This window comes from Cyprinodon tularosa, unplaced genomic scaffold, assembly GCF_016077235.1.
Source record: "Cyprinodon tularosa strain WSP-4 unplaced genomic scaffold, ASM1607723v1 ctg346, whole genome shotgun sequence".
In the NCBI taxonomy this organism is placed as follows: Eukaryota; Metazoa; Chordata; class Actinopteri; order Cyprinodontiformes; family Cyprinodontidae; genus Cyprinodon; species Cyprinodon tularosa.
Window position 1 is genome coordinate 1,336,436 of NW_024039059.1, and position 26,326 is coordinate 1,362,761.

Sequence of the window (26,326 nt, forward strand, 5' to 3'; positions counted from 1 at the left end):
TATGTATTTTCCATATCTTGGCAGTGGAGGAACTGGAAAATAATGGTGTTTCATTATGTTTGCAAATAATGGCTAGTAAATTTCACAAAAAAAGAACAAAAAAAGGTGGTGCAGTGGTTAGCGCGCACAACCTATGTACGGAGGCCTTAGTCCTCAACGCGGATGACCCGGGTTTGAATCTGACCAGTGGTCCTTTGCCACACGTCTCTCCCCCTCTCTCAGGCCTCCTTTCCTGTCAGCCTACTGTCAGAAAAACAAGCCACTAGTGCTGCATAAACAAAACAAAAAATAAATAAATATACATATTTAAAGTTGTGTTTTATATTAAAAGTTCAAGTTGCTTTTTTCCTGCTTATTGCTGTGATTTCCTCTGTAGTAAGGAGAGAAAACACAGTTATATTGGTTTTTAGCAACGTAATTTTTATTGGTCAACAGCGACAGTTTGTCGTAAAACTAAGTACAAAAAATTTAAACTTAAACAAAAATAAATCTGCTAACAAATAAAGAATTTTTAAAAAGTAACTGATTTTCTTAAATAATATTTGAGAAAATCTGTAAAAAGAACTTTTTGAATAAATAAAATCGGTGAAAACACAACGTTACTTTCAAAACCCTTTTTGATTAAGACATTTTTAATAGTTTCATTTCTGGATTTATTCTTTTTTTATACATGTTTTCATTACTTGCAAAAATAATGGAATAAAATTCACTCCATAATTTTTTTAGATCTGCCTCTGCAAAGATATGGAAAATGTGCAGTTGCCGCTTGTACCTTTGCAAGACATCCTACATGTTTCGATCAGGGACATTTTTTTGTTTCGCGTTTTGTAGAGCTATTTGCTAATGTTTAATAAAAAAAAAAAAAAAAAACTCCAGTTGGCCACGTGAAGATATACAGGTGCTGGTCATAAAATTAGAATATCATGAAAAAGTAGATTGATTTCAGTAATTCCATTTAAAAAGTGAAACTTGTATATTATATTCATACATTACATACAAACTCATATATTTCAGATGTTTATTTTGTTTAATTTTGATGATTACAAATTACAACAAATGAAAATCTCAAATTCATCATATCAGAAAATTAGAATATTACTGAAGACCAATAAAAACAAAGGATTTATAGAAATGTTGGCCAACTGAAAAGTATGAACATGAAAAGTATGAGCATGTACAGCACTCAGTATTTAGTTGGGCCTCCTTTGGCCTGTATTACTGCAGCAATGCGGCGTGGCATGGAGTCGATCAGTCTGTGGCACTGCTCAGGTGTTATGATAGCCCAGGTTGCTCTAATAGTGGCTTTTAGCTCTTCTGAATTGTTGGGTCTGGTGTATTGCATCTTCTTCTTCACAATACCCCATAGATTTTCTATGGGGTTAAGGTCAGGAGAGTTTGCTGGCCAATTAAGAACAGGGATACCATGGTCCTTCAACCAGGTACTGGTAGCTTTGGCACTGTGTGCAGGTGCCAAGTCCTGTTGGAAAATGAAATCTGCATCTCCAAAAAGTTGGTCAGCTGCAGGAAGCATGAAGTGCTCTAAAACTTCCTGGTATGTGGCTGCGTTGACCCTGGACCTCAGAAAACACAATGGACCAACACCAGCAGATGACATGGCACCCCAAACCATCACTGACTGTGGAAACTTTACACTGGACTTCAAGCAACGTGGATGAAGTGCCTCTCTTCTTTTCCTCCAGACTCTGGGACCTTGATTTCCAAAGGAAATGCAAAATTTACTTTCATCAGAGAACATGACTTTGGACCACTCACCAGCAGTCCAGTCCTGTTTCTCTTTAGACGCTTCTGACGCTGTCTGTGGTTCAAGAGTGGCTTGACACAAGGAATGCGACAGCAGAAACCCATGTCTTTCATACGTCTGTGTGTGGTGGTTCTTGAAGCACTCACTCCAGCTGCAGTCCACTCTTTGTGAATCTCCCCCACATTTTTGAAGGGGTTTTGTTTCACAATCCTCTCCAGGGTGCGGTTATCTCTCTTGCTTGTACACTTTTTTCGACCACATCTTTTCCTTCCCTTCGCCTCTCTATTAATGTGCTTGGACACTGAGCTCTGTGAACAGCCAGCCTCTTTAGCGATGACCTTTTGTGTCTTGCCCTCCTTGTGCAAGGTGTCGATGGTCGTCTTTTGGACAACTGTCAAGTCAGCAGTCTTCCCCATGATTGTGTAGCCTATAGAACTAGACTGAAAGACAATTTAAAGGCTTTTGCAGGTGGTTTGAGTTAATTAGCTGATTAGAGTGTGGCACCAGGGGCCATCAATTTTGAACCTTTTCACAATATTCTAATTTTCTGATATGATGAATTTGAGATTTTCATTTGTTGTCATTTGTAATCATCAAAATTAAACAAAATAAACATCTGAAATATATGAGTTTGTATGTAATGTATGAATATAATATACAAGTTTCACTTTTTAAATGGAATTACTGAAATCAATCTACTTTTTCATGATATTCTAATTTTATGACCAGCACCTGTAAATCCAGTTGATGTACATTCAACTGGTCAGAACCAGGATGCCCACCTGTTTGAGCACATCCAGGATGAGCTCCTGGTAGACCTCGCTGATGCCCATGGACAGCGTGGTTTGGTCCATGCCCTTGCTGAAGTGACCTGAGCCCACCAGGGGGATCAACTCCCACACACTCAGGCACTGCTGCTTTGAGTTCAGCTGCAGCTTCAAGTCCTCGAAACGCTCCTCCACCCAGCTTCCTCCCATCGCCTCGGTCAGCTTACGCAAGAAGTACTCTATCTGTGAAAGGGGACAAATTCTGTTCAAAAAGCAAATAAGAGCTTTGGAGCTACAGCACTTTATAGAGGCCATTCTTCCCAAACTTCTATTTCAATATAGAAGTCAATATAAGCTGAGCGAAGTATTTAAAATGACTTTGATTAATTTCTAATGTTTTTTACACTCAACAATGGATCTTCCACCATTTGTAAAAGAACAGGAAGCTGGAAACTTCCTTTTCTGCTCTTGAGCAACTGATGTTTAAACGTCCAGCAGTGTTACAATTGCAGAACCACACGAGGACTGAAAACAAACGAAAGCTTATTTCAACCAATGAAGGCTGAAATGAGAAGTTCATGCTGATAAGTTAATTTTACTGCCCTCATATCACATTTATTAGTGACTTCCCCACATTTCAGTGAGAAATCTGTCACTTTGCTCAAAGTGCCACTGATGTGTTCATTTTCACACATTCATCATGAGCTTATATTTATTTTAAGCCGTAACCTTTTTTTTTTATTTTTAATGTTTTTCCCCCCAGAGTGAACTGAGTTTCTTACATACAGGTTCATTTTTTTTAAACTGAGCAGTAGGTGTTTCTGCTTTCTGTATCAATAAATAATTTAACTACTTCAGAAACATTTCCCACCTAAAAATCACAAACAAATCAAAGATAATTCCACAGTTATTAGTTCTAATTGCAAATCTCTGGTACCCCTTTAAAAGTAAAACATGACAAATATATTTCCAGTGGAACCAGTATCACCACTATTCATGTCTGATTTATTTCATTAAGCAAAGAAGAAATAAATAAAAAATTTTAAGCCTCGCGAAAATGTTTTTTTAATAAACAGCATAAATTGCCATAAAATAATTCTATTAATCAACATTTAGACTACAATTACAGTAAATTAGAAATAAATCTTTTTAAGCTCTGATAAGGCAGTGATTCTTAAACTTTAAATTTACAAGAAAGCTTTTTTCAGAAATGTCTCTGAAACTGTGTACATTTAGCCACCAGGGGGCGCTTGGACTGCAAAAACCAGGTTTAGCGCCCCCTGAAGACCACTGGCAACACTGCAACGTCTAAAGTATCTCCTCGTTTTGGAATCTGCTAGCAGACCAATTAGGACCAGCAGATTGAGAAGTTATGAGGTTCCTTATAAGACCACATTCATCACTTAAGTTTAATTTTTACATTAGAAAACCAGAAATATATCTGATCATATAATGTGCACTGCTGTTTAAGGGGAACTCAGACTGCTGTTAAGAAGCACTTTGGGTCAGATGACCCCTTCAGCGATGGCTTTGGGTTTCCTAGGCAGATTTTTAAGAAGGGCAGCCTGAATGGAGCATCGGCTGCACTGAAAAAAATCATTAAATATATTAAACAAAAACTTTGGACAAACGTTACACATTGGTTTTTCACGCATTTCCAAAGGTTTTTTTTCTTTCATATCTGAACCTTATGAACTTGTCAACTTTTCTGGACTTTGCTTTAAGGACAGCTCTGTAGCAGAGAAAGTGAGCAATTTGTTAGGTCTTCCAAAAGAAGGGTCAAATATCGAGCCAATGCCAGAGCCTTACTTTTAACCAAATAGTAGAGTTTAAAGTTTCCAAAAAAATTGTATTCCTTTCTTTCTTGAGTTAATATAGCTTTATGTAGTGATGGACAAAGGAAAAAAAATAAATCTAAAAAAACATGCGCTCTATCATGATAACATTAAAAACTGACCAAGGAAACCTCACAGACCTTCAAAAAACAAAAAAAAATTTGGTTGAGATGGTTTTTCTATCTTGTTGGTTGCATAAGAGCATCAGTCAGAGAGCCAATGAAGCAGACTGAAAATGTTTTATCATTATCTCCTTTCTATCTCCTCTTTCTTTCATCTTTTCTCTTTTTTTCTTCTTTTGTTTTTTCTCTTCTGTTCTATTTACATTGCAGTGTCCATATAATCTGTAAAACTACCTGCATAATTATAATAAAGCAATTTATATGCATGAAACAAGTGGAGCAATATGGCAATAGCCCTACTGCTCCACTTGTGAAAGTAAAATCTGTTGGGCTATTTTTGGCATCAAGACAATTATTCTTATTGCCGCATCGCCAGACAGAACACTGTTTTTTTTGGCACTTTTTCGGTCAAGTCAGAAAAATCCCAAACGTATTAAAGTATGCTTTGAATTTTTTTTATTTTATTGTATCTCTGCTTCTTTTTGTATATCTGTTTCTATCTCCCTGAAGGCCGCACACACGTATCCAGGTTCTGGTTCTGCTGGAGGTTTCTTCCTGCTAAAAGGGAGTTTTCCTCTCCACTGTCACTGCCTGCATGCATGGTATGAGGGATTGCTAAAGAGTCCGCAACAAAATACAAGCGAAAATTATCGCCACAACATCTAGGAGGAGCATCAACTGGTTTTCCTTGACAGAAACTTTTAACCAATCTGACTGTATTGCTTCTGTAAAGTGCCCAGTGTTGACAAGTGACGTGAGCTGGTGCTGCATAAATAAACTGAATTAAAAGAAAATTGAAAAACAGAATTTGAAAAAAAAAAAATACCACCTGAGAAACGCAAGGTTCCTCTCATAACCTTCTGTTTTGATTAAAAAGTTTAATTTCTAGAAACTATAGAATTTTTTATTTTCATTTTTTATGAGTTCATATGCAAAAAAACGTTTTTATAAATCTTACTTACATACTTTTTATTAGCAGCACCATGCAAAGAGTAAATTATGTCTCAGTTGTTTTTGGGTTTTTTTCCAAAAATGGCTTTATTTTTGCAAAAGAACTCTTCATTTACAAAACTTTTTTTTTTTCCATTTTGCAAAAAAAAAAATAATTTCAACAATAACAGAACAAAATTCACCCTACAGTTTATAACTATAGTATATAACAATAAAACACAAATATCTAAACTGACCTGCCTTTAAACTCAGTCTAAGCTCAGAATCTTTTACTTAAAGACTGAGGAAATGTTGAAAATTTAAAAATAGAGCTGCAGCAAACTAAACTAGGGGATCTGTCATATCTTGGTGTGAAAAGGCAAGTCTACCACAGAACAGCGATAAAGATCATCAACTGAAAGCTGACATTTAATGAAGCAAAGGGGCCGCTTCATACCGTCGTCCATTTCACAATCAGTTTCTCAACCATAGAGCAATAAAACATTGCTTCCTGGCTTTTTTACTATACAGCCATAACAAATGTTTTTTATGGTTAATTTATCAAACAGACCAACATAAAGTGTTGCATAATATTTAAGCAAATAAATATCACGCATTGTTTTTTAAGTTTTAAATGAAAATCTGAAAAGTGTAGCAGTAGCACCAAATTCCTTTTATTCTACAACCTGCAAAATAAACCTTATCAGAATTCAGTGAATAGACTCCACCTTTCTATGCTTTATAGATGCCAAACAAAAGGTTTATTTTACGGCAGTGCAGATTTACTCTTCAGAGGAGTTTCATTATATGACATAAATAGTAAATACTGATTAAAGATTCTTCAGTAAGCCGCCCCCACCCGTTTCCTTTGACTGCTGTGATGTAATCTTACCTCCTCGGTGACGATAGTCAGTGGGTATCTGTCCTCTGACAGGAAGTTGAATATGCACCATATCTTGAAGGCGTCGTCGTTGGAGATAAACAGCTGTTTTTGATCCAGGTTCTTCCTTGAGCACAACGTCCAGCACATTTTATTGAACTCCTGACGGTCAAAGTTATCCCTCGCCTACAGCAGAGGAGGAAAAGAAAAAAGAAAAGAAAGAGGCTCTTGTGAGTCATACGTCTGACAACAAGGAAGACGTTTTTTTCTTTTCTCAAAAATGGTTTATATGAATGACAAAGAACAACCTGAGCGGGAAAGACTTCCCCTAATAAATGTTTATATTTAGTAGGCAGTTTTTCCCTCCCAATTACACATTACTGAGTATTTTATTTGGATTGTACATTACAGAGCTGAAAACATAAGCAGTTCTTCACCTTTAGGTGGAAGGAAAGCGGTGCATGCACTGCAAAAACAATCCAGAAATAAGTAAAAAATGGCTTAAATTAAGTATATTTAGCCTTAATTTGAGCAGGTAAATAAGATGATTTGCCAATGGAATGAGTATTTTCACTCTTAAAATAAGATAGTTAGATAATATTTACTTGAAATAAGACGATAAAATAGTTTTTTCTTATTTTAAAAGGAAATTGTCTTGTTCCATTGGCAAAGTGTCTTACTTACCTCCTCAAATCAAGAAAAAACACACTTATTTTAAGAAAAAATAACTTATTGAGATTTATATTTTTTGCAGTGTGGTTTTTAGTTTATTTTTCAAACAAATAAAAAATTCCCATCTTATCCTTACATAAAGTTTAGTTTAACCACCTTCCTTTTACAGTCAGATACTGTTACCTGTAAATCATTTATTCTCGGTGTAGGTGCAGCTTTTGTGTAAAGGACTCATAGGTTATGCATAGAAAATAATCATTTATTGTCTTTGGAGAAGTTTGGGGGATTTCAGGAGAAAGAAAAGAGAAAAATGTTACAACTGAAAAAAAAAATCCTGTACAGAGATCAAAGCAAGCATACTAAGATCAGATCAATGTGTATGAAAAATGTAGGGGAAAAAATGTTTTTTGTTTGTTTATCTGGGCTGTTATATGGAAACTAACAGCTCAAATAAACAATAAAAGAGTAGTGATGGTTGCACTGTAGAGAGCTGGATCTCTGCACCTCCCCCCCTTTGCAGCTTCTCAGATGAGTTGGTCATGTCTTGGTGGGTTTGTGGTTGAGATGTGATGTTTTAAAGTCTAAAGATTGATTTATGCTCGACACGTCTACAAGGTCCGTGCAACCAAATTTCATCATTTTAGCATTCATGGCCCACATCATGGCATCTGCAAGGACATAACTTCCGCATCGCGCACCAGTGGCGATTCTGAACCAATTTTACCTGGAAGCGAGGCTGGGGCCAGTCTGTTCATGGGTGGAATAGAGCAAGTAAATAAAACAAAAAAGGACAACAGTTTATCCATCCATCCATTTTCTGACACGCTTAATCCCAAGTGGGGTCGCGAGGGGTGCTGGTGCCTATCACAGCTGTCTACTAGCGAGAGGCGGGGTACACCCTGGACAGGTCACCAGTTCATTGCAGCAACAGTTTATCATTTAATATATAAAGTGAACCAAAAAGCTACTCACAGATCTGGAGACTCTGACTTAGGAGATGAAGACTGTCATTCTGTTTCAATACATCTATAGCTAAAGGTGCAAGACCTTCATATGAAATAATTGTTAAAGTAAACCTGTAAATTAATATATATATATATATATATATATATATATATATATATATATATATATATATATATATATATATATATATATATATATATATATATATATATATATATATAAATTTGTTCAATGGACCTATCAGTTACAGTTTCTGTGCTAATGAATATCACAAATCAAAGGAGAGTGTTGGCCTAATTGTTAGAGCAGTGCGCTTATACTCTGAGGTTGCAAGTACCCGGTTCAATCCCCACAGCCTGCACTCTGGGTCCCTGATTAAAACTCTAAACCCCACACTGCTCCCCGGGAGCCACACCATGGCAGACCGCTGCTCCCCAAGAGAATGGGTCAAAATGCAGAGGTTAATTTCTGCATTTGAGATCAATTAAATTCAGTTCAATTTAACTGATTTGGTATTATCTGTTCAGTAGATGGGCCAGAACAAGGGTCAAGACCAGTTCTACAGAGGCAAAACCACTAATATCAGACAACTAGGAAAATCTGTGCTACATGGATATCTCCGTGTCCATGCTATTACTCATCTATCAAAAACATGGTGGCAAAGGTTTGCAAATAAAACCGTCCAGAGACAGTCTTCTGATTTAAGCCGCAAATATCACCATGATGAAAAGATTTTTGAAAAACTCTTGGAAAGAAATTACTGTCACACTTGGATGACACTAAGAGGCTTTGCAAAAATAGAAAACAGCTGTGTTTTTCTACTTCCTCATTTAGCGTGTTGTTGTTAGGCTTGACGTTTGTGATGTACACGCCCCCCTGGAGCTGGCCAGAATATCAAGGCACAAGGGGAAAAGCTGCAGACATTGTGTCTACCCGTCTTATTTTCCACACGGGGAACATGTGTGTCAAGCATCACCAAGCTTAAAGAACCGGTCACAACGAACGGGATTCCACGCTTGGACTGAACGATTTACATGTTATCCGTATGTAGAAGGATAACGGCATCGCTGCAAGGTGCAGATCAGAATTCTAGTGAGACGAAATGCAATTTTAGGAAAAAGTACAGATAAGTGACGGTGACGCCATAAATAGAAAAATCGTGACTTTTGTCGTGTTTCAACAACCAATCAGGTACTAGATGTGGTTGTGACATTAAGTCCTCGTTAGTATAGTGTAGAGTATCTCCACCATGTCACAGGAGACCAGGGTTGATTCCCTGACACAGACAGGACCTCACTGTTAGTTCCAGTTGGGGGAGTGGCTGCCTATTAGTTAGGTCATTGTGCTTTGAATCCAGAGGTTCTGAATTCAAGCCCCACTCCCACAGACTGCCACTCTGTGTCTCTGAGCAAAAACCCTTAATCCCACACTGCTGCCCAGGCACCACACAATGGCAGCCCTCTGCTCCCAAAGGGGATGGGTCAAATGCAGAGAGTTCATTTCGTTGTTCTGTACTTGTGACAGCATAATTACAATAAAACACAGGAAAAGGAAAGAAAAAAAGGATATAGGGTGAGGCAGCACAGCAGAAAGAAAAGCTTTTTTCAATTAAAAAGAAATACTGAGACAATAAAATTGACAAAAAGGATCAAGTAGTGAATGATTTTAAAACCTGTTTTAAGGACTGTTAAATTTGTTCTTCTAGCTCTAGCCCAGACCCCTACCAGCTGCCTCCTCTCCCAGCACTGGTGCCCTCAGTCCGGCTGAGTGCTTCAATCTCGCACTCTTGGCTTCAGAGCAGGAATGGCCGCCTATGTTCCATTCTAAGGAATTCTTTTCAGGGTTTTTGCTATAATCTCCCGCTGCTCCTTTCAGACTTCCAATGCCACCTCACCTTGCTTTAGTTGTCTAGGCGAACCTCCACAAAGTGGGATCGTTTTGGTTTAAGCTTTGTTCAGCTTTCCAAAGTAATAAAAGCACGAGGACTGGCTATGCACCATATTGAGGTGAAACGACAGCAGTTTTGATGAGTTAGTGGAGCCTTTTTCCCATCCTGTGAATCCCTTTGGTTCACCAAGCAAATTGTTAGCAAAATGCCATGCAGCCCAAAGCACCCAATAGAAGTATTTTTTCGCTGGTTTTGCGTTTGGTGTTAATGCACTGCAATAGCAGCTGGGAGGAAGAATCTATAATAACGCTCCTTAGTGCAACTAGTGAGCAGCAGTCCTTTACTGAAGGAGGGTTTCTAGCACTGCAACAGCTTCAGGCTTGGGTTGAAAGACTTTATCCAACAGTAATGTTAATCTTGCTACAGAGTCCTTCTGTCACTCACCACTTACACTGTTTTCAGGGCGCAAAAAAAAAAAAAATAGAGTCAGCCGTTATTCATGATGACCTCATCAAACCTCTCCAGGTAGATAAGTTGTTGCTCCAAGAAACCACACTGATGTCACCACATATACAAAAAGGTCCTAAAGATTGCCCTAAATGGTCCTAAACTGTGCATTAGTATTTAGTCCTTTTTACCGCCCCTAACCAAAACTTCCTTATAGGTCACTTAAATAGTCAAATTATGATAGCATTATTAAACAAAAGGCATCATAAAGACAATTGGAGGAAAGAAGAGAGACTGGAAAGATAGTCGAGAAGTTTAAAATGTATTTCATAAAAATATCAGTCCATCATCTAATGAATGAAAGAAGATGGCACAACCACAAACAATCTAAGACATGACTAACTCATCGGAGATGCTGCCAAGGGGCCTTCGTGGAAACTAGATGGGGTGCAAAGATCTGCCCTTTAGTACAATACTAATATGCTGATTGGGTGACATCATAGCTAGTACCTGCCTTCCATAATAAGCCAGGTACTAGCCTTATTAAGGAAGGCTTTCAGCAAATTGTAAGGTTTCAGATTCCAATAGGATTCGTCTGCAGCTTTCTAGCGGAGTAAGCTGATAATTCTAACTTTTTCAAAATTTCAATTCAATTCAGTTTATTTATATAATGCCAATTCACAACACAAGTCATCTCAAAGCACTTTACAGTTCAACAAGATCATACAGTCAAACTGATTCAAAGTTTTCTATCTAAGGAAAACCAGTTGATTTTATTGTCTCATTAACTCAAAGGCAATCCCTCACACTAAGCATGCTTGTAGCAACAGCGGAGAGGAAAAACTCCCTTTTAACAGGAAGAAACCTCCAGGAGAACCAGGCTCAGTATGAGCCGCCATCTGCTGAGGCTGACTGGGGTTTAAGGAGACAGACAGCCAGGCAGACGAGCTCCGAGCCACCTCCCATGTCAGAGGATGAAGAGAGCACATCCAGCCAGTCACGGTCAGAGAAACAGGACCACACTGGAAAACAGGCCGATCTCCAGCATCTATAAACAAGGGTGTTGATGGAAGCAGCAGCTGATGTTTCTCTTCAGGGTGGTGTCACAGAAGATGAAGGAACAGACCAGATTAAGCTACTATGAGGAAAAGCAGAGAGAGCATTACGTTAGAGATTGAACTAACAGATTCTGCAGAATAGGAGAATAGAGACAGAATAGAAGCAGAAAGATGAAATGGGGGTCCCTATGTCCTCCAGAAGTCTAAACCTATAGCAGCATAACCATAGAGATAGCTCAGGATAACCTGAGCCACACTAACTATTAGCTTTATCAAAAAGGAAAGTTCCAACAAATCTTGTTGGAAAAAAGCACAGACATCTTTCCCATCTACAAATGCACAAAGTGCTTCTCTTTACTCCTTTTTTAAACAAGAAATTGTTGCTATTTTAGCTAAAACCGAGTCAGCTGAGGTATCGACAGGTGAGTCCCCCAACATAGCCATGTTTGTAATGCCCTAGCAAGGTCCTTCTGATTGTTATCATTCCTACATGTCCCGCTGGAAAAACACTGCTGGCATGTCATTGGTCCGACTCGCTGGTTGCTACGAGACGGACATATAAGTGAGTCTTTTGCGATGGATTTGTGGTAAGACTGAAAACTCAGACAGTCCAGCTTGCAGCGCAAGGTTAAGCCACCATGAGAAAGAACAACAATTAGCTATTAAAATCTGACGATGTTTAAAAAACAAACTTTAACCGTTCATGTTGGAGAAAGGCTGAATGTCTTGGTTTGAATTCAATAAGAAATGTGTACAAACTTTGCTCACCACAGACAACCTCTATCCAAACATACAGAGTTTAAGCTTTCTTAGAAAGAACAGGTACACGCTTTGGTCTATCAGGCAAAGATTATAGTCACATACCCCAAAATATGGCAACTGGAATTGCAGAGAAAAGAGGCTCTTTGTATAACAAAGACGCAGATGGGGTGGGCACAACTTTAAAACTAAGGTTTCACTATTTTTTTCCACAAACATTTGTGATGTCAATGCATTGAAAAGTAATATATTTAGTTTTCTCACAACCCCATTACTTCTGTAGTTAAGCACAGAGAATGAACCAGAACTATCATTAATGAATAAATACATGGGAACACACTGAATTTTAGTGAGGGAGAGTTTTCAAACCTGTGAGAAACTGTGACAAGAATCAGAAACTAGTCTCATTTGTTTTGTTTTTTTTGGTTTTCACATTCCAAAGCGAAAGTGGGTAGAACACTCTTGAAAAGGTACAATTGGTGCTGCTGAAGGAAATGTTTTCTTAGAGCTGTTGAACACTAACGTCTCCATGGAGACCGCTGGCAGGCTGACTGTGCAATCTTGTGGAATTGAAGCACATCTTATCCTTCTGGGTTCCTCTCTCTGAAATAATCCTCGTCTCATTCTCTACTCTATTCATCATATCATCATAACTATGCAGACGATAAACAACTCTTCTTTGTGATGCCTTTAAAGAATTTAAAAACATATTTGTTTGGAGTGGCTTTTGCTAAATTAGGGCTGCAACTAATTATTTTGCAAATCGATTAATCTGTTGATTATGTTATTGATTAATTAATTAATAATCTGACAGCCAAAGCCTCCTTAAAGCAGACTTTTCATGAAATCAAAACAAGTGAAACTAGAACTTTTCCACTTAAAGAGTTCTGGATAGAGCAAATTGATGTTTATATATCTTTTTACAATTCTTATATAATTACTGCTCTGTATGCTAAAGGCATGTTTTAGAGCAGAGGTCACTAACCTTTTGAAGCCGGGGTTCATAGAAGGGCTACCAATACTGACCTATAAACTGCAGGGATCAGTTTTAACATTGACTTCATACATAAACATATTTTTTATTGTTTCTTTTAACTCCTAATTTTCTTTATGTCATTTTGAAATCTCTATAAATACTCTGAATTATTAAAATGATGAAATGCCCTACAGACTTTTAGAAAAGAAGGGCAACAGAATTAAAAAAAATTTCAATCTTAGTCTACTGGTTTTTAGAAGATGCTGTAGGCACCCCATGAGGCCCCTGAGGGCCCCTTGGTGCCCGCGGTCATCATGTTGGTGACCCCTGCTTTACAGTCTCAATTCTCCAGTTAAAGATTAATCGATTAGTAAATTATTTGACGATTATTTCAATAATAAATTAATCAGGAATAATACAATTGGTTGTTTCTGCCCCAATCTAAATATTATGGTAAAGTTTTTAAAACAAGTCTAATTTTCTCATTTTTTTATTATTCATCTCACTATTTAATTTTTTCTTCTCTTTAATTATTCCAGTTCCTTATTTATTTACCTTTATTGCACTGCTTTATACTTTTCTTAATTCCATGTAAATCACTTTCCTAAAATAATGCATCTACTGTAAATACACTCACCTTGCCTTTTAGGTGCCATTTGTGACCAATCAAGGTTTGTTGAAGGACACCAATAACAGCTTATTGGAAACTTTTTCCTGTATGTGAGGAAATATTTATAAATCAAGAAGAATGGGTTTCAAAACAGGAACTCAAAATGATTATTCATGCTTTTATTTCCCATTCTTTAGACTACTGTATTGTACTTTTCATAGGCATATGTAAGCATACATTAAAAAAAAGGCCCTATGTCACCTGATTTGCTTCCGTAAACTCCTTTTAAATCCTGCTGTGAACATGTAAGACACGTTTACCAAATTGTTAAAGTCAATTACTCTTGCACTGACCTTTAGGTCATGAAACAAAAGAAGCTTCTCGTAGTGCCAGAGACCGCACATAAACCTTGAAAAGAATCACAGTTTTTAGACTCATGCACTGATCTCTGAATAAGCTTTCTCTGTTTTTAGGTTGCTTTCAGATTCTGGACTCAATAGAAAAAGCAGTTAAAGACTTTCTTATTTGAACAGGCTTTTCAGTAAAATCCTTTTTAAAATATCCCATTTGGATTATTTTTATTACTTTATTTGTTTTGCCAGTTTCATTCTTTTTTACTCTAATCTTGTAAGAGAAGGACCATAATAAGTCTATGTGGTGCTATAGCCCACAAATAAAATATACTTCCCCAACGTCTCATACATCAGTATTTTGACAAAATCTCCTTTATTAAATTGTTTTGATATTTTCATGACTTGGTGAGATCAAGTTGCCCACATCCTGTGGCCAGCGTCACCACCACTGCGTTTAAGAGTTGGTACTGGGTGTCTATGCTGACATGTCGTCAAACTTCTTCGTTTAACAGACATGGTTCCAGAGGTCACAAACAGCTTAGCAAAACTAACATTTTCTTTCAAACCTTACTAAAGGAGCCACACTTGTTCACATTTTTTCTCTAATATTAATGTTAGAACCTTTAACAGGATTGCTGAGTACCGCAGAGTCCGAGATTGAGATCCTGCATGTTTTGGGGGGGTTGTTTTGCAGTTTCTTTAAAGAGTAACTAAAACCCAAAGTTAGCTTTTTTTGATGAGCTGTAGATAAACTGTAAAAATTGGCCATAAGGCGGCCATCTTTCAATCAAACAGAAAACTTTGTATCCTTTTTGTGTAATATTGGGCTTAAAACTGTTTAAAAGCTGTCCTCTATGGGTTGAAATGGGACTACTGCAGTTGAATTTTACTTTTGATCTGACGGTACATGTTGGGAAGTAGTAGTGATGTAATCTGAAGTGATAAGAGTTCCAGCTCTCCACTTTTTGATACTTTTATCTGTCTATTGTTCGTATATGGCCACCGTTACAACCAACATGACATAAAATAAAAAACTCCCTCAGACACACTCCCCCGTGGCAAATCAGGAGTTGAAAAAGTGAACATAGTGAGCCTTGATTGATAGTGCTTTAGATACCACTTTGCACTGCCCTCTGGAGTCCTGACCTTATTCACCTTGGTGGAATATTGTAATACTAGTCAGAAGTTTTGCTTTTAAATGAGGATAAAATACATTTCTGGAGGTCTTACCTGACATACATTTGCTGAAATATTTTACACCAAAGAATAATCTATCATTGTCATGATTTTTATGTATTTTTTAAGCATTTTTCAACACAATGCCTTTAGAAACTAGTAAAGAGCGTCTTTATTATCTACTATAATTGGTTTTAAAAGGAGCATAGCTGCATTATTTTATATGTTTTCTTATTTAAATGCCAGTAACTCACCCTGATTGCACACAAATGTTTTCTGTGTGATTACTGTGTCCTGTTGTCATATATGTGTTTTTTTTGTGTTTTATGTTTATCTGATGCTAGTGCTGTTTGTACATAAAGCCATTTATGTGTATGTACAATAAAAATGAAGGTACGATACTGCACATGTAAGCAGGCGGAGTAAATAGCCTGCTGCATCTAAGTTAGTTAGCACCTCTCCAGCAAAGTGCAAAATTAATGATGGGAATCCCATTCATTCATTTAAAAAAAATGCAAAAACATATTTAATTCAAAGAAGGAACATACAGTATGAACGTTGTTGTTCACTGAAGCTGAAGCTTGCGGTGCTACCAGCAGACGGCGCACCATCTGTTTACATCAGCTCATCGCACCCGGTGCAGGAGTTCTATTTAGGCTAAAAAAAAAAGGATCTGAACACTGCCAGGGCTGACACTTTGAATATAGTACCTTATTTAATAATCACAGTTTTTGGGTTTTATTTTGTTCTGGCATTTAAAATTTAAAATGACTGTTTGTCTCTGTTTGCTATCACTCTAAGCTATGTTTTTCACATCTGGACGAACACCTCCCACCCAGATTTGAAGGACAATAATAAAACAGCATCACACCTCTTAAAAACACACTATACAGTGATCTGAAAAGCATTAAAGACATTTCTCAATTGATAAAGTAAATATCCCAGTGTGTTGATTTAGCTTTTAAAAGCTTGAAGGTTTTAAACAACTGCAGCAACAGACCAGCTAGCTAAGAAAATCTGACCAAGCTCACTTAGTAAAGACCTCTTTGTGTCGTGCTTCATGTATTTATTTTAGGACTTCCTCTGTAAAATCACGGTTATCTCAATGAATGCGGAATGTGCTGAGTTTTGCACATCAGTTTATTAGTGTCAAAAGAAAACCGTTTCCGTAGTTTTTCTTTTTAATCGTTTGCTTTTATTTCTTTGTAAAGAATCTGACCTGTTGTTGGTGAAATTTAAAACCAGGAAAACTTTTTCTCTAAATTGGCCCAAAGCAAAGCCATAAAACTGTAAAAAGAGAAAACACTTTCTTTATAGTGACTGTAAAATGACACCAAGTACATGCAATTTGGCATATTTACTCAGTGTTATTACTTTTCTCATTAGAATTAGCTTTTATAACCAAGCAAAACAAAAAGGAATAAGTAGGGGGGGAAAAAACGAGATCAAACAGCTTAAACTGTTAAAATTATTGTAACATTCACTGATCTGGCAGAGTAAAAAACCGGCTGCAAAAGATCTGATGCAATCAGGCTGCTGTGCTCATTTATAGTAAATGCCTGTGTGGAAACCTGTGCAGGATGTTAGAGTGATCCTCCACCCAGAGATCTACCAGGAACTTAAACCTTTTCAGCTTAGTCAGCAAGTGTAAAATGCAAACGAGTTGAAAGTTTAAAAGTCAATTTCTAGCAAGTGAAAAGTTATTAACCAACATCAGTCGTCTATTATTCATGCAAAGGTTCAGTCAGCGTGATCAGATGTACGACAGGTGCTACATACGGCACGTGAGCCGTAATCACGGTCGTGTTTCAACACCCCTGTGGCCCATAAATGTCTCAGACTTTTCCCAAACATCTGAACACGCCCTTAAAATGTGTTTTGTTGTCTCCGGAGGTACGGTGATTTTCCTCCATAGGCAGAAAACCAGTGTTTCATGTCAACAGATGATGCAACCAGAAAATTTCAGGTGGATCTTCGAGCTATGCCCTGAGACATGAAAACATTTCTATGGTGTCAACATTCCAGACAAACAGGTAATGAAGCCTGAGGCAAACTAGGACTTGTTATTCTTTCATTCTGAGCTGAGTGTCAATCAATCTGGTTTTTCCCCTTTAAACTCAACGAGGATATTTAAAATACATCAGTCAATAACAAGAGCTACTATGTCCTGAGAAAACTTCTTTACAGGTGTGAGCAGAGAAACATCTATTCATTATGGAGCATTCATGAATTCAGTCTGATTTAACGATACAGTGTGTAATAATGTCATAGATTTACTTACATAAATATTATATATCATATAAATGCATGTTAATTATTATCACCTATGAACTGAAAGTCTCAATCTATATGTTTGTCTTGCCTTAGAAATTGCTATTTATAATTAGGTAGGAGTGGGTTCCCATTTGTGGAGGCAGACATCTTTGCTCTATGGCATCATCATTATGCTCAAATGGGGCTGCAGCAAGTGGGGCCCTACATACAGTCCTACACAGATTAATAAAATACTATTTTTTAAATGATCTATGTAAACTAGAGGGACGAATCACCCGGACAACACAGGTAAGGGGAGACGGAGTTCCTGAGCTCAGATACCAGCAGTGGGGAATCAGTGTGAGAACTTAAGACTGGTTCTGATTTTGAGCCCCACTACCACGGACTCCCACTCTGGGTCCCTGAGAAATACCCTTACACTGCTCCCTGGTTGCCGCACAATGGCAGCCCACTGCTCACCAAGGGGATGGGTTAAATGCTATGGTTCATTTCTTTGATCTGCATTTCTGACATCGTAATGACAAGAAAAGCAGAAAACCAAAAAAAAACTGCTGCTTAGAGAGCTCCATAACCATGCCGAGCCGGCCAGCTATGCAGACCACTATGGATAAGAATCACTAGCTCAGGAAGAAAGTTAAGCAGTGCAGCGGTGACTTGGAGGCCTGCTGGGAAACAGATCACTGGTGGCCCAAAAGAGGCTTCGGTCGAAGCAGAACGCAAGATCGGCCTCGAAGGCAGGGTAGAGTGGCTGCGGCTTACTGTGAGGAGGACACTGTGACGCTGAAAAAGCCGCTGGGGAGACAGAGCAGGAAGAGACGACGGCCGGCCAAGGCTAGCCATTAGAGGCTAACCGCTGGAGATGGACTGAGGAACGCTGAAGATCAGAGGAGCCTGCAGCCAATAATGAGCAGGAGAGCAATCTGAGCTATAAAAATGTCAGAATTATTAGTTTATAACCATTTAGTTGTGTCTATATTTCTTATAAAAATGAATGAAAACCTCATAACTGATTAAGGCGATGTTGCATCATGTCCTATGAAATTTGTCTTTTATATTGATGTCAACATGACAAGCAGCTTCAGGCAGGGTTATACCTTTAGCATCGACTGCAGCCGACATGACTGATGTTCAACCAGGCTGAACTGCAAAAAGCCACCTCTAAATCCCCCAGATGCCTTTAAATGCTCTGAACAGGGTTTGGGTGGAGTTGAAAATAAAATACCACTTAACAAAAATAAATAAACACGTACATTTGTGATTCAAATTTTAATAGAGCAGTATGCACCACCGTTTAATCCCTTATAAGTCAGGGAGAAGAAAAACCGATCAGCCGTTCAGGTAGAAGAGTTTGTATCATCTGCGTGGGTTGAAGTGAAAAGACGTGTTGTTACACCGAGACAGACGGGGAGGGAGCCGACGTTGTGAAAGAGGGATTTGTTACAAAAAACAAGTCTTCATATCCCCCCCCCTCTCTGCTAATCCCAAGTTCAAACACTTCAAAAATCTTTACCCTGCATCTTGTATATCAGTTTATGGGTCCAAACTTCAGCTTTATCTCTGAAGGCAGCTTTTACAGCTCACTCTGTGTGTCCCTGTTCAATGCAGTCTGGCTTTTAGATCGGTTTAACCGAGCTGACAGAACTTAAACTCGGCTACAATTAAAGAATACGCTCTGGAGGAAGAGTCCCGGTGGATGCATAAAGGAAAAATAGAGAGAGATATAAGGTGATCTCGGTCATTTAATTGTCAGTTTCACCAGATCAGATTGACTAACGGAGAGTGTTGAAGTAACAGAAACATTAAAGTTAAATATTACTTTTAAATACTAATAATGCAGTCATAATTCTGAGATCTACTGAAATCATAGATATGTTGAACAAGGGAGACCAGGGTAAGATAGCAAGATTAACCAAAAACAATCAGAAAGAGGTATATGTAATGCATGTTTAATGTTTGATCTTTATCTTTGACTGTTTTTCCTCATTTGATCTGTTGAAAAATCCTCAGTCACTTAATCCTTGCTTTTGGAGAGACAAGTTTCAGATTAAAAAAAAAAATTTCCTCCTAGCTGCGTACGCTGACCTTAGCTTAGCTCATGCAATGTTTCAAATTTGACATGAAAACATTCATGAATGTTAATGGGGAGGACAGATCTTACTTTATAACAAATTTTGTTGATGATTTTGTGGAATTTTATGGTCAAATTATTCCTTATTGTGTGTTTAAAACACATAAATATGCTTCATCATTGTCATTTTAGATGTCTAGCCTGATTACAGTGGAGGATTTCAAGACCCCAGACTTGTTGATCCATGACCCCATCTTTAAGAATAAATGGTTTAAACCAATTGGAAAATTCAACTACAGTAGCCATTGTTCAGCCTTAAGAGGGCAGCACTGAGAAAAATATGCAAGTTTTTTTATTAAAATAAAAATAAAAAAAAAGAACTAGAAACACTAGGCTCAATTTATATGTTTCTTGCACAAACTAAGTTGATGAAGTGGTAAGTTACACTTAAAGATTGTTGATGTGTGTTCTTGCCTTAAAGTTTAATTGAGTTTATTAATTTTTTTTAAGTCTGATAATCTGCTTAGTGGTCGCTCCAACACCTAGGCATGCAATGTTCCCAGTGGCAGGCAGTGCTTGTAGTACTTGGCCTTCAGTGGGCATATTGTGGAGGATTTTTACAAATTTTTTAAATGACTCACCGACTCCACTTTAAAAAAAAAATGCCTGTGCGAGAGTGGGCACGAGCCCATTTCTCCTCGTGCACACTCTGTTTAAAAGTTGCTCATACAAGCTTACTATGTCCGAACGTCCGCTCTAACCCCTAAATCACTATAAAGAGTGGAGAATATATAGTGGACTTTATAGCAAAATCAGTTAACTGCTTTTTGCTCTGTTGGTCAAGTTTCTCCTCCTCCACTGCGCAGTGCCTGCACTATCTTTGTTATTAGCGGGGCGCTGTGACAGCAAATCCCATAATGCTTTGCAAGGAGATTTCTCCACGCAAAGCATTCTGGGATATATCCGCCTCTTCTGAGGCCTTTCTTTTCCTCTCATAGATTTCGTAGACACTTTGTCTTGTATGACCCTCGGCCATTTTCAAAGAACTGCAAAGAGAAAGGTGAGCTTTAAAGACTGTCTGAAACCGTAGCTCACCAAAGATATACACCTGAAAGCGCGAATGCACAGAAAAAGACAGCTAACGGGACGTGCACGTAGGACGGCCTTACGTAAACATATCACCAGAATGATTGACAATTAGGAGGACCACTTATTTAGATGATCCACCAGGAAATAAGAGATTGTTCTCTAAACATTTAATCTACTTCTCATCCCTTGGATGTCAATTTGCAACGATGGGTTTTCAAGGTGTTACTATCACCACTTTTGCATGTTAATAACAGAAACCCCCAATAGTATTTAAATATGAAATGTGTGCAGATACAATAAAAGAAAGAGGAAAATTAATGTGAGGATAAATGCAGAGATCTGTTGAGCAGGAAGCCCACAAACGTATTCTTCTACTCTATAACCACAGCCCCGCAATATTAATATCAGTAGCCGTTCAGATTCAATATGCATCCTATTACCAGGTAAAATAGTACATAAAGCATGAAAATAAAATATATCACACTCACCAGAGATTCTGATTATTCATTAAAAAAATGTATCTTTCTGTCTTTGTGCAGAAAGTCTTAGATCTCCGTTTAGTATCAGCAAATGAGGCCTGAAAAAACTTTTACAAAAGAATAATCTTAAATGCAGATTGTCGCTAGCTTAACTTGGCTGTAATTTTGCTCTAACTGACCAATAAGAGGACAGAAAATGCTGACGTAGGGGTTGGCCCGCTCTCTGGCCCAGTGGGGCGAATCGGAAAGCTAATTGGCTGAAGAAAACGTTCCTCACCAATATTTGCTGAGTTCGAATTTATGGGCTGCGCCCCCGAAGGCTAGATTCTTGGGCCGGTTACATCATAACGTGGCGCTGAGGTCTGTTTGGATTGCAAGACTCCTCGTTATGCAGCCTACAAATGCATCCTTCTTTTTGCCCGTTGTGACAGACGGGTTTGGTGTATCCTACGTAGCTTTGGGTATCTCGTAATTCAGTGCGAGTCCAAGCAAGCCACCTGCTCCTTGCGCAGAGGAAAAAGGTACTTGGCGCAGCACAGTGGCAAATATTGAAAGTGCAGTTTCATATAATAACATTTTTTATCTGTCCCTCTGTAAATGGGTTTGGCTGATATTTAAGGACAGATTCTAATATAGCTGCAGTGTCTATGCTATTATGCAACTGTTGAAGATCTTAAAAAAATGCTATAACCAACCAGATTAGCAGTGACAAGTTTGGTATTCATTCTTTTCCTGCTTTGCATCTCAACTCTCATGGTTGCTAGGCGACAGAGCTTATGACGGTAAAAGCCGCGGAGGGCTTGACCTGTTTGAATTCACAGCCAAAACTCTTCCGGTCCCAACAATTTCACGGACCTCGAAGGATCCAGTCCAGGTAGACCGGCTCCTTGGAGAATACATCCTTTGAAAACAAACACACTTATTGTTAAGGTAAGATCAGCCAGCACTGCTGATTCTGAAGCCTCTGGGCAGATTTGATTGACATAGCGACACACTAAGACTGAAATCTGATTGGACAAAAAAATATAGCAACCACATCAATATAATGGAAGCAACGCAGCCAAGAGAAACACTACAAAATTAAGATAACTGATTGTTTGGAATAAAACAATACAGTTGGAAAGAAGAAATTTAAAGTTTATCTTTTGAATATAGGTGATTTTAGGCCTGCAGTGAAGGTCACCACTGATAGTTCCATCATACCACTAAATTACAGACTGTCCTAATAATCTTATATCCTGCTGTAGTGTAAGAGAAGTCACTCAGAATGAGGCCCGGTTCCAGTCGACTATAGAAGCAAACATGGAGGATTTTTTTCTTTTTTTTTTTCTGGCTTCAGCTCTGTTTAAATGTCACTCTGGATTTCTTGCTTTGGAAAAATCTGGTTCACACATAGGTCCATTGAATACAGTTTCCTTGTATGACTGGGTGGAGTTTCCTCAACAGTAGAAATGGCGTCACAGCCAAAATGAATCCAACAGAGAGGAAAGAGAAAGAAAAAAAATAACAAGAAAGGAAGACATTAACATTAAAAGAGGATGTTTGAAAATGAACAAAGAGGAGTAATTGAAATATATGAAAAAAAGGTAATGGATCTTAGTAAAGGGGATAGGTTATTCCAATGTGATGGAACTTTAAACTAAAAGCACAAAGACCAATTCAGGATAGGCATTCCTTAGGCTAAAGAGAATTAGAAATGGTTTAAAATATGGAGAAAATAATTTTGATACATATAAATATATGTAACCAGTGAAAAAGATCTTAATCAGAAATGTGTTTTGAGAGTAAAAATTGTTTTCTAATATTTTATTTGGCTCTAACTATTTTTATATATTTTATGTTTTAATTATATTTCCGTTTTTCAGATTCAATTTTATGAAATGCATTATTTTCAAATTACGTTTCACAGATCAGATTCTCTTTATCCCTTGGGGCAGGCTTTCCTCTGGTGTGAGGATCAGGAAAAATAGCATTTCTATTGGTGTGCTGGACGTTAGCAACATTTTTATTAGTGAGCTTTTTTTATTGGCCCTACAGTGAAGAGAATGTGATCTGCAATTCGTAAAAGTCAATCTAAAAAGGGAAATAAATACAATTTGAAAATTTTAGATTTGTAAAAAATGTTTGAAATAAAGTTTGAAATAAAATCAGTTTAAAAAAACTAAGTGGGCTCAGATGTTTAGGAATCAGTGCAGAAGGTGGGAAACAAACTAACTAAATTAACATCTCTGTTGGATAATGTCTCCCACCCCATGAATGAAGCTGTTGCAGAACTGGAGAGCTCCTTCAGTGACAGACTGCTGCACCCTAAATGCACCAGGGAGTGTTATCACAGATCCTTCCTCCCAGCAGCTGGAAGACTGTATAACCACCACTGTTCCCAACAACCTCAATAAGTCGTTACATTCATGCTGATTTTGCAGTTTCTATCTCAGTCAGTTAAATAACATCCTGCTGTCCTTTTGCGCATCTCTGATGTTGCTGCTATTTTCCTTTTACTATTATGTTATTCTTAAAAACTTTTCTAAGGTCCACATTTGTGTGACCATTTCTTTATAATCTTTTTGCTGCTATAAAAACCAGAATTTCCCCATTGTGGGGCAATAAATGGATTTTCTATTCTATTCTCAATAAGAAAAACTGAAATCTAAGAATTCATTCTTTTTCTGAATTCATTGTTTACAAATTTTAATACGGTATATAAAAACATGTTATTTGCTTCCAACAATAATGTATCAAAATCCTCTCCATAGAAAGCCTTTTCTAGGCTTGGGAGCCCAATTCAAGGATGAGTCCATTAGGGACACATCAGAATTAAACCCAGAGAGACCATTATATAAAACTATAAGTAAAGCAGTTGTGTAAACATTTCTTTTACAATCTTAAAGGAAAAAAATTTGCAGAGAAAGTTAAATCTACTTTAAGCATCTTTATATTTTCTTACAAATTAACATGGGGTTTAAATGATAACTTCAAACAGCCTGGATGTTGTTACATAACATCCCTTATTTTGTAACTCTGGTTCATCTGAAAAGTTCATACACATCTACTAAATTGTCTCACAAGGAAAACACGTCTGACAACTACTTTTAATCACCCGGTTTTAAAAGGAACAAGGAACTAAAAAAGACACTTTGAAATGAAAAGAATTCCCACAGTTGCTGGCTGTATGCCGACCTGTGTGCGGCGGAGGTATCTCTGTCTGAACTAACTCCCTGTGAAACCAAAAACAACCAAAGGAAGGTAAATTGTGTAATTTTGAAATGTTGACAGCAGCAGCAGATCTAATAACGAACCGGAAGGTGAGGAAAGCTCTCAAATGAAGCATGTCTTATCCATAGAACTACAGTGAATGAATCCCTCAGTAAGATTACTACTTGGTTTGACAAAAGCATATCAACTTATTTTTTAGTGATATGGTAGAATATTTGCCACCTTTTGTCGGTCTGTCACATAGATATTCAATGTGAAATAAAAAAGAATAAACTGAGATTCTCGATTTTGTGGGAAGCCCCAATTTCTCTTCACTAACAGCCAAAAAACCCTTTCATTTGGCTTGTCAGTTTCTTTTTCTTAATCTGCACTTTCCAAAAAAGTAAGCAAAAAGGAGGCTCCACTTTATTTAAAGCCATTGTTGGTTATATCTGGTTGCAAACTGGCCAAATAGTCTGTAAAGATCCTCCTATTAGGCTCTCCTGTGAAGCTGCTGCCTCCTCCATCTAGGCTGGGTTTATGATCTCCTTTTTCTGTCTAGGAGATATTGAATAACATCCACAGGTTCTTCATTAGCTGCCAGAATTTCATGAATGCTCTCAGCAACATCCTGCAATTGTCTCTTTAATGTGCGTCCATGATTTCTTTACTCCAAACATTAACCCAGAAGGCATGAAATGTAGTAACGGAGTAGAACATGCAGTTTCCTGAAAGGCTTATGGTGCACGGAAATATGTGTTCAATCTGTCATAGCAGTTATCTAACTTCCCCAGCTTTAGATGCCAGAGATGTTAATAATAAATAGATAAATAAATAAGGCCTTGATCAAAGTGTTTGACACATAATAAAGCTACAGTATAACCCAAGACACACTTCAAAGGTCTGGCAGAGGCGTTCTGTTCGAACCTCTACTTTTTCTGTTTATCCTCCAAACATCAAAGACAAACAGACCATCAGCTAGCACACAAAATTCCCAAAGAGAAACACGGCGGCGTCACCATAACGCTGTGGGGAAAGACTTTTTCCTTTAAATGAATGCTGTTTAAGAAGAAGAAAACAAACAAATCAATCTGTCCAAAGAATATGTACTAAACAGTGAAAGGCAGACGGGTTTGTTCTATATTCACACCACAGGTCTTAGTGCTCAGCTCCATTTCTTTTCTGTCAGGTTGTTCAAACTGCTCCTTCAATGCAGCCTGGATCAGACTCCAGTCACAGACCTGCATGAGCAGAAGATCTCAACACCAGGACCGGGTCTGGAGACCGATTATTCGCAGTCGATCATGTAACGGCCTCGACAGTCTTATCTTGGGCTGGGGTGTCTCAGTCTTTCTTTTGGGCCAGCCAGGCGATCACAAAGGGATGTTTATATCTAGAATTTTAATGTTAGCAATAACATTAACCATCTCTCAAACCTCCCTCAGACAGGTTAGTGCTCTTTTTTTAATTCTCTGCAGAATTTATTGACTTCATTATCCCGCCTCTTAAGGCAGAACAGTTTCCTTCACAGCCTGAACAGCCTGTTCTCACCTGATCTGTACCGGTAGCATGATCCGTACCATCAGCTCATTTGTGCATGGCATCCAGATATACGTTCGGGTCGCCCTCAATTTTATTTATAAAAAATACTTAAATGACAACTTTCCCTGCTTAAAAATAATAAGCATACTAAAATATAATGTGTTAAAGGTTAATGTATTTCTCAAGACAATAAATGCATTTAAATCCTGTTTTGTCACTCGTCTGGATCGGAAATGGGATCCTACGCTGCTTCCGGGAGCTAACTATTTTGGCTTTGGATTTTAACAAAAACCTAACCTAACCTTTTTGAGTTTTATGTTTTCCTTTCGTGTTAACATTATGGTTTATAGTGCGTAATCTAGAAACAACTAAAATGCAGATTAATCATATTTTGTCTGACTGCTCTGAGCATGTCCCATGATGACGTCAGAGAAGCAGTTTAAGGAAGAAAATGTAAAAAGCATAAAAATTGTGTCAGAAC

At 37.8% G+C, this 26,326-nt stretch overlaps 1 protein-coding gene across 3 annotated transcripts in view; it reads right to left on the reverse strand.

Annotated features, from left to right (window-relative positions):
• Window positions 1-26,326, reverse strand: part of LOC119789741 (switch-associated protein 70-like) — a 76,000-nt gene that overhangs the window by 43,934 nt on the left and 5,740 nt on the right. For all 3 annotated transcript variants that reach the window (XR_005281622.1, XR_005281621.1, XM_038294799.1), the window contains exons 3-4: window positions 6,309-6,482; window positions 2,545-2,772 (exon numbers count right to left, since the gene is read on the reverse strand). Coding sequence is in view for 1 of the 3 variants with exons in the window: in XM_038294799.1 (XP_038150727.1) it covers window positions 2,545-2,772; window positions 6,309-6,482 (402 nt within the window). In the remaining 2 variants the exon portion in view is untranslated. The remainder of the gene's footprint in view (window positions 1-2,544; window positions 2,773-6,308; window positions 6,483-26,326) is intronic.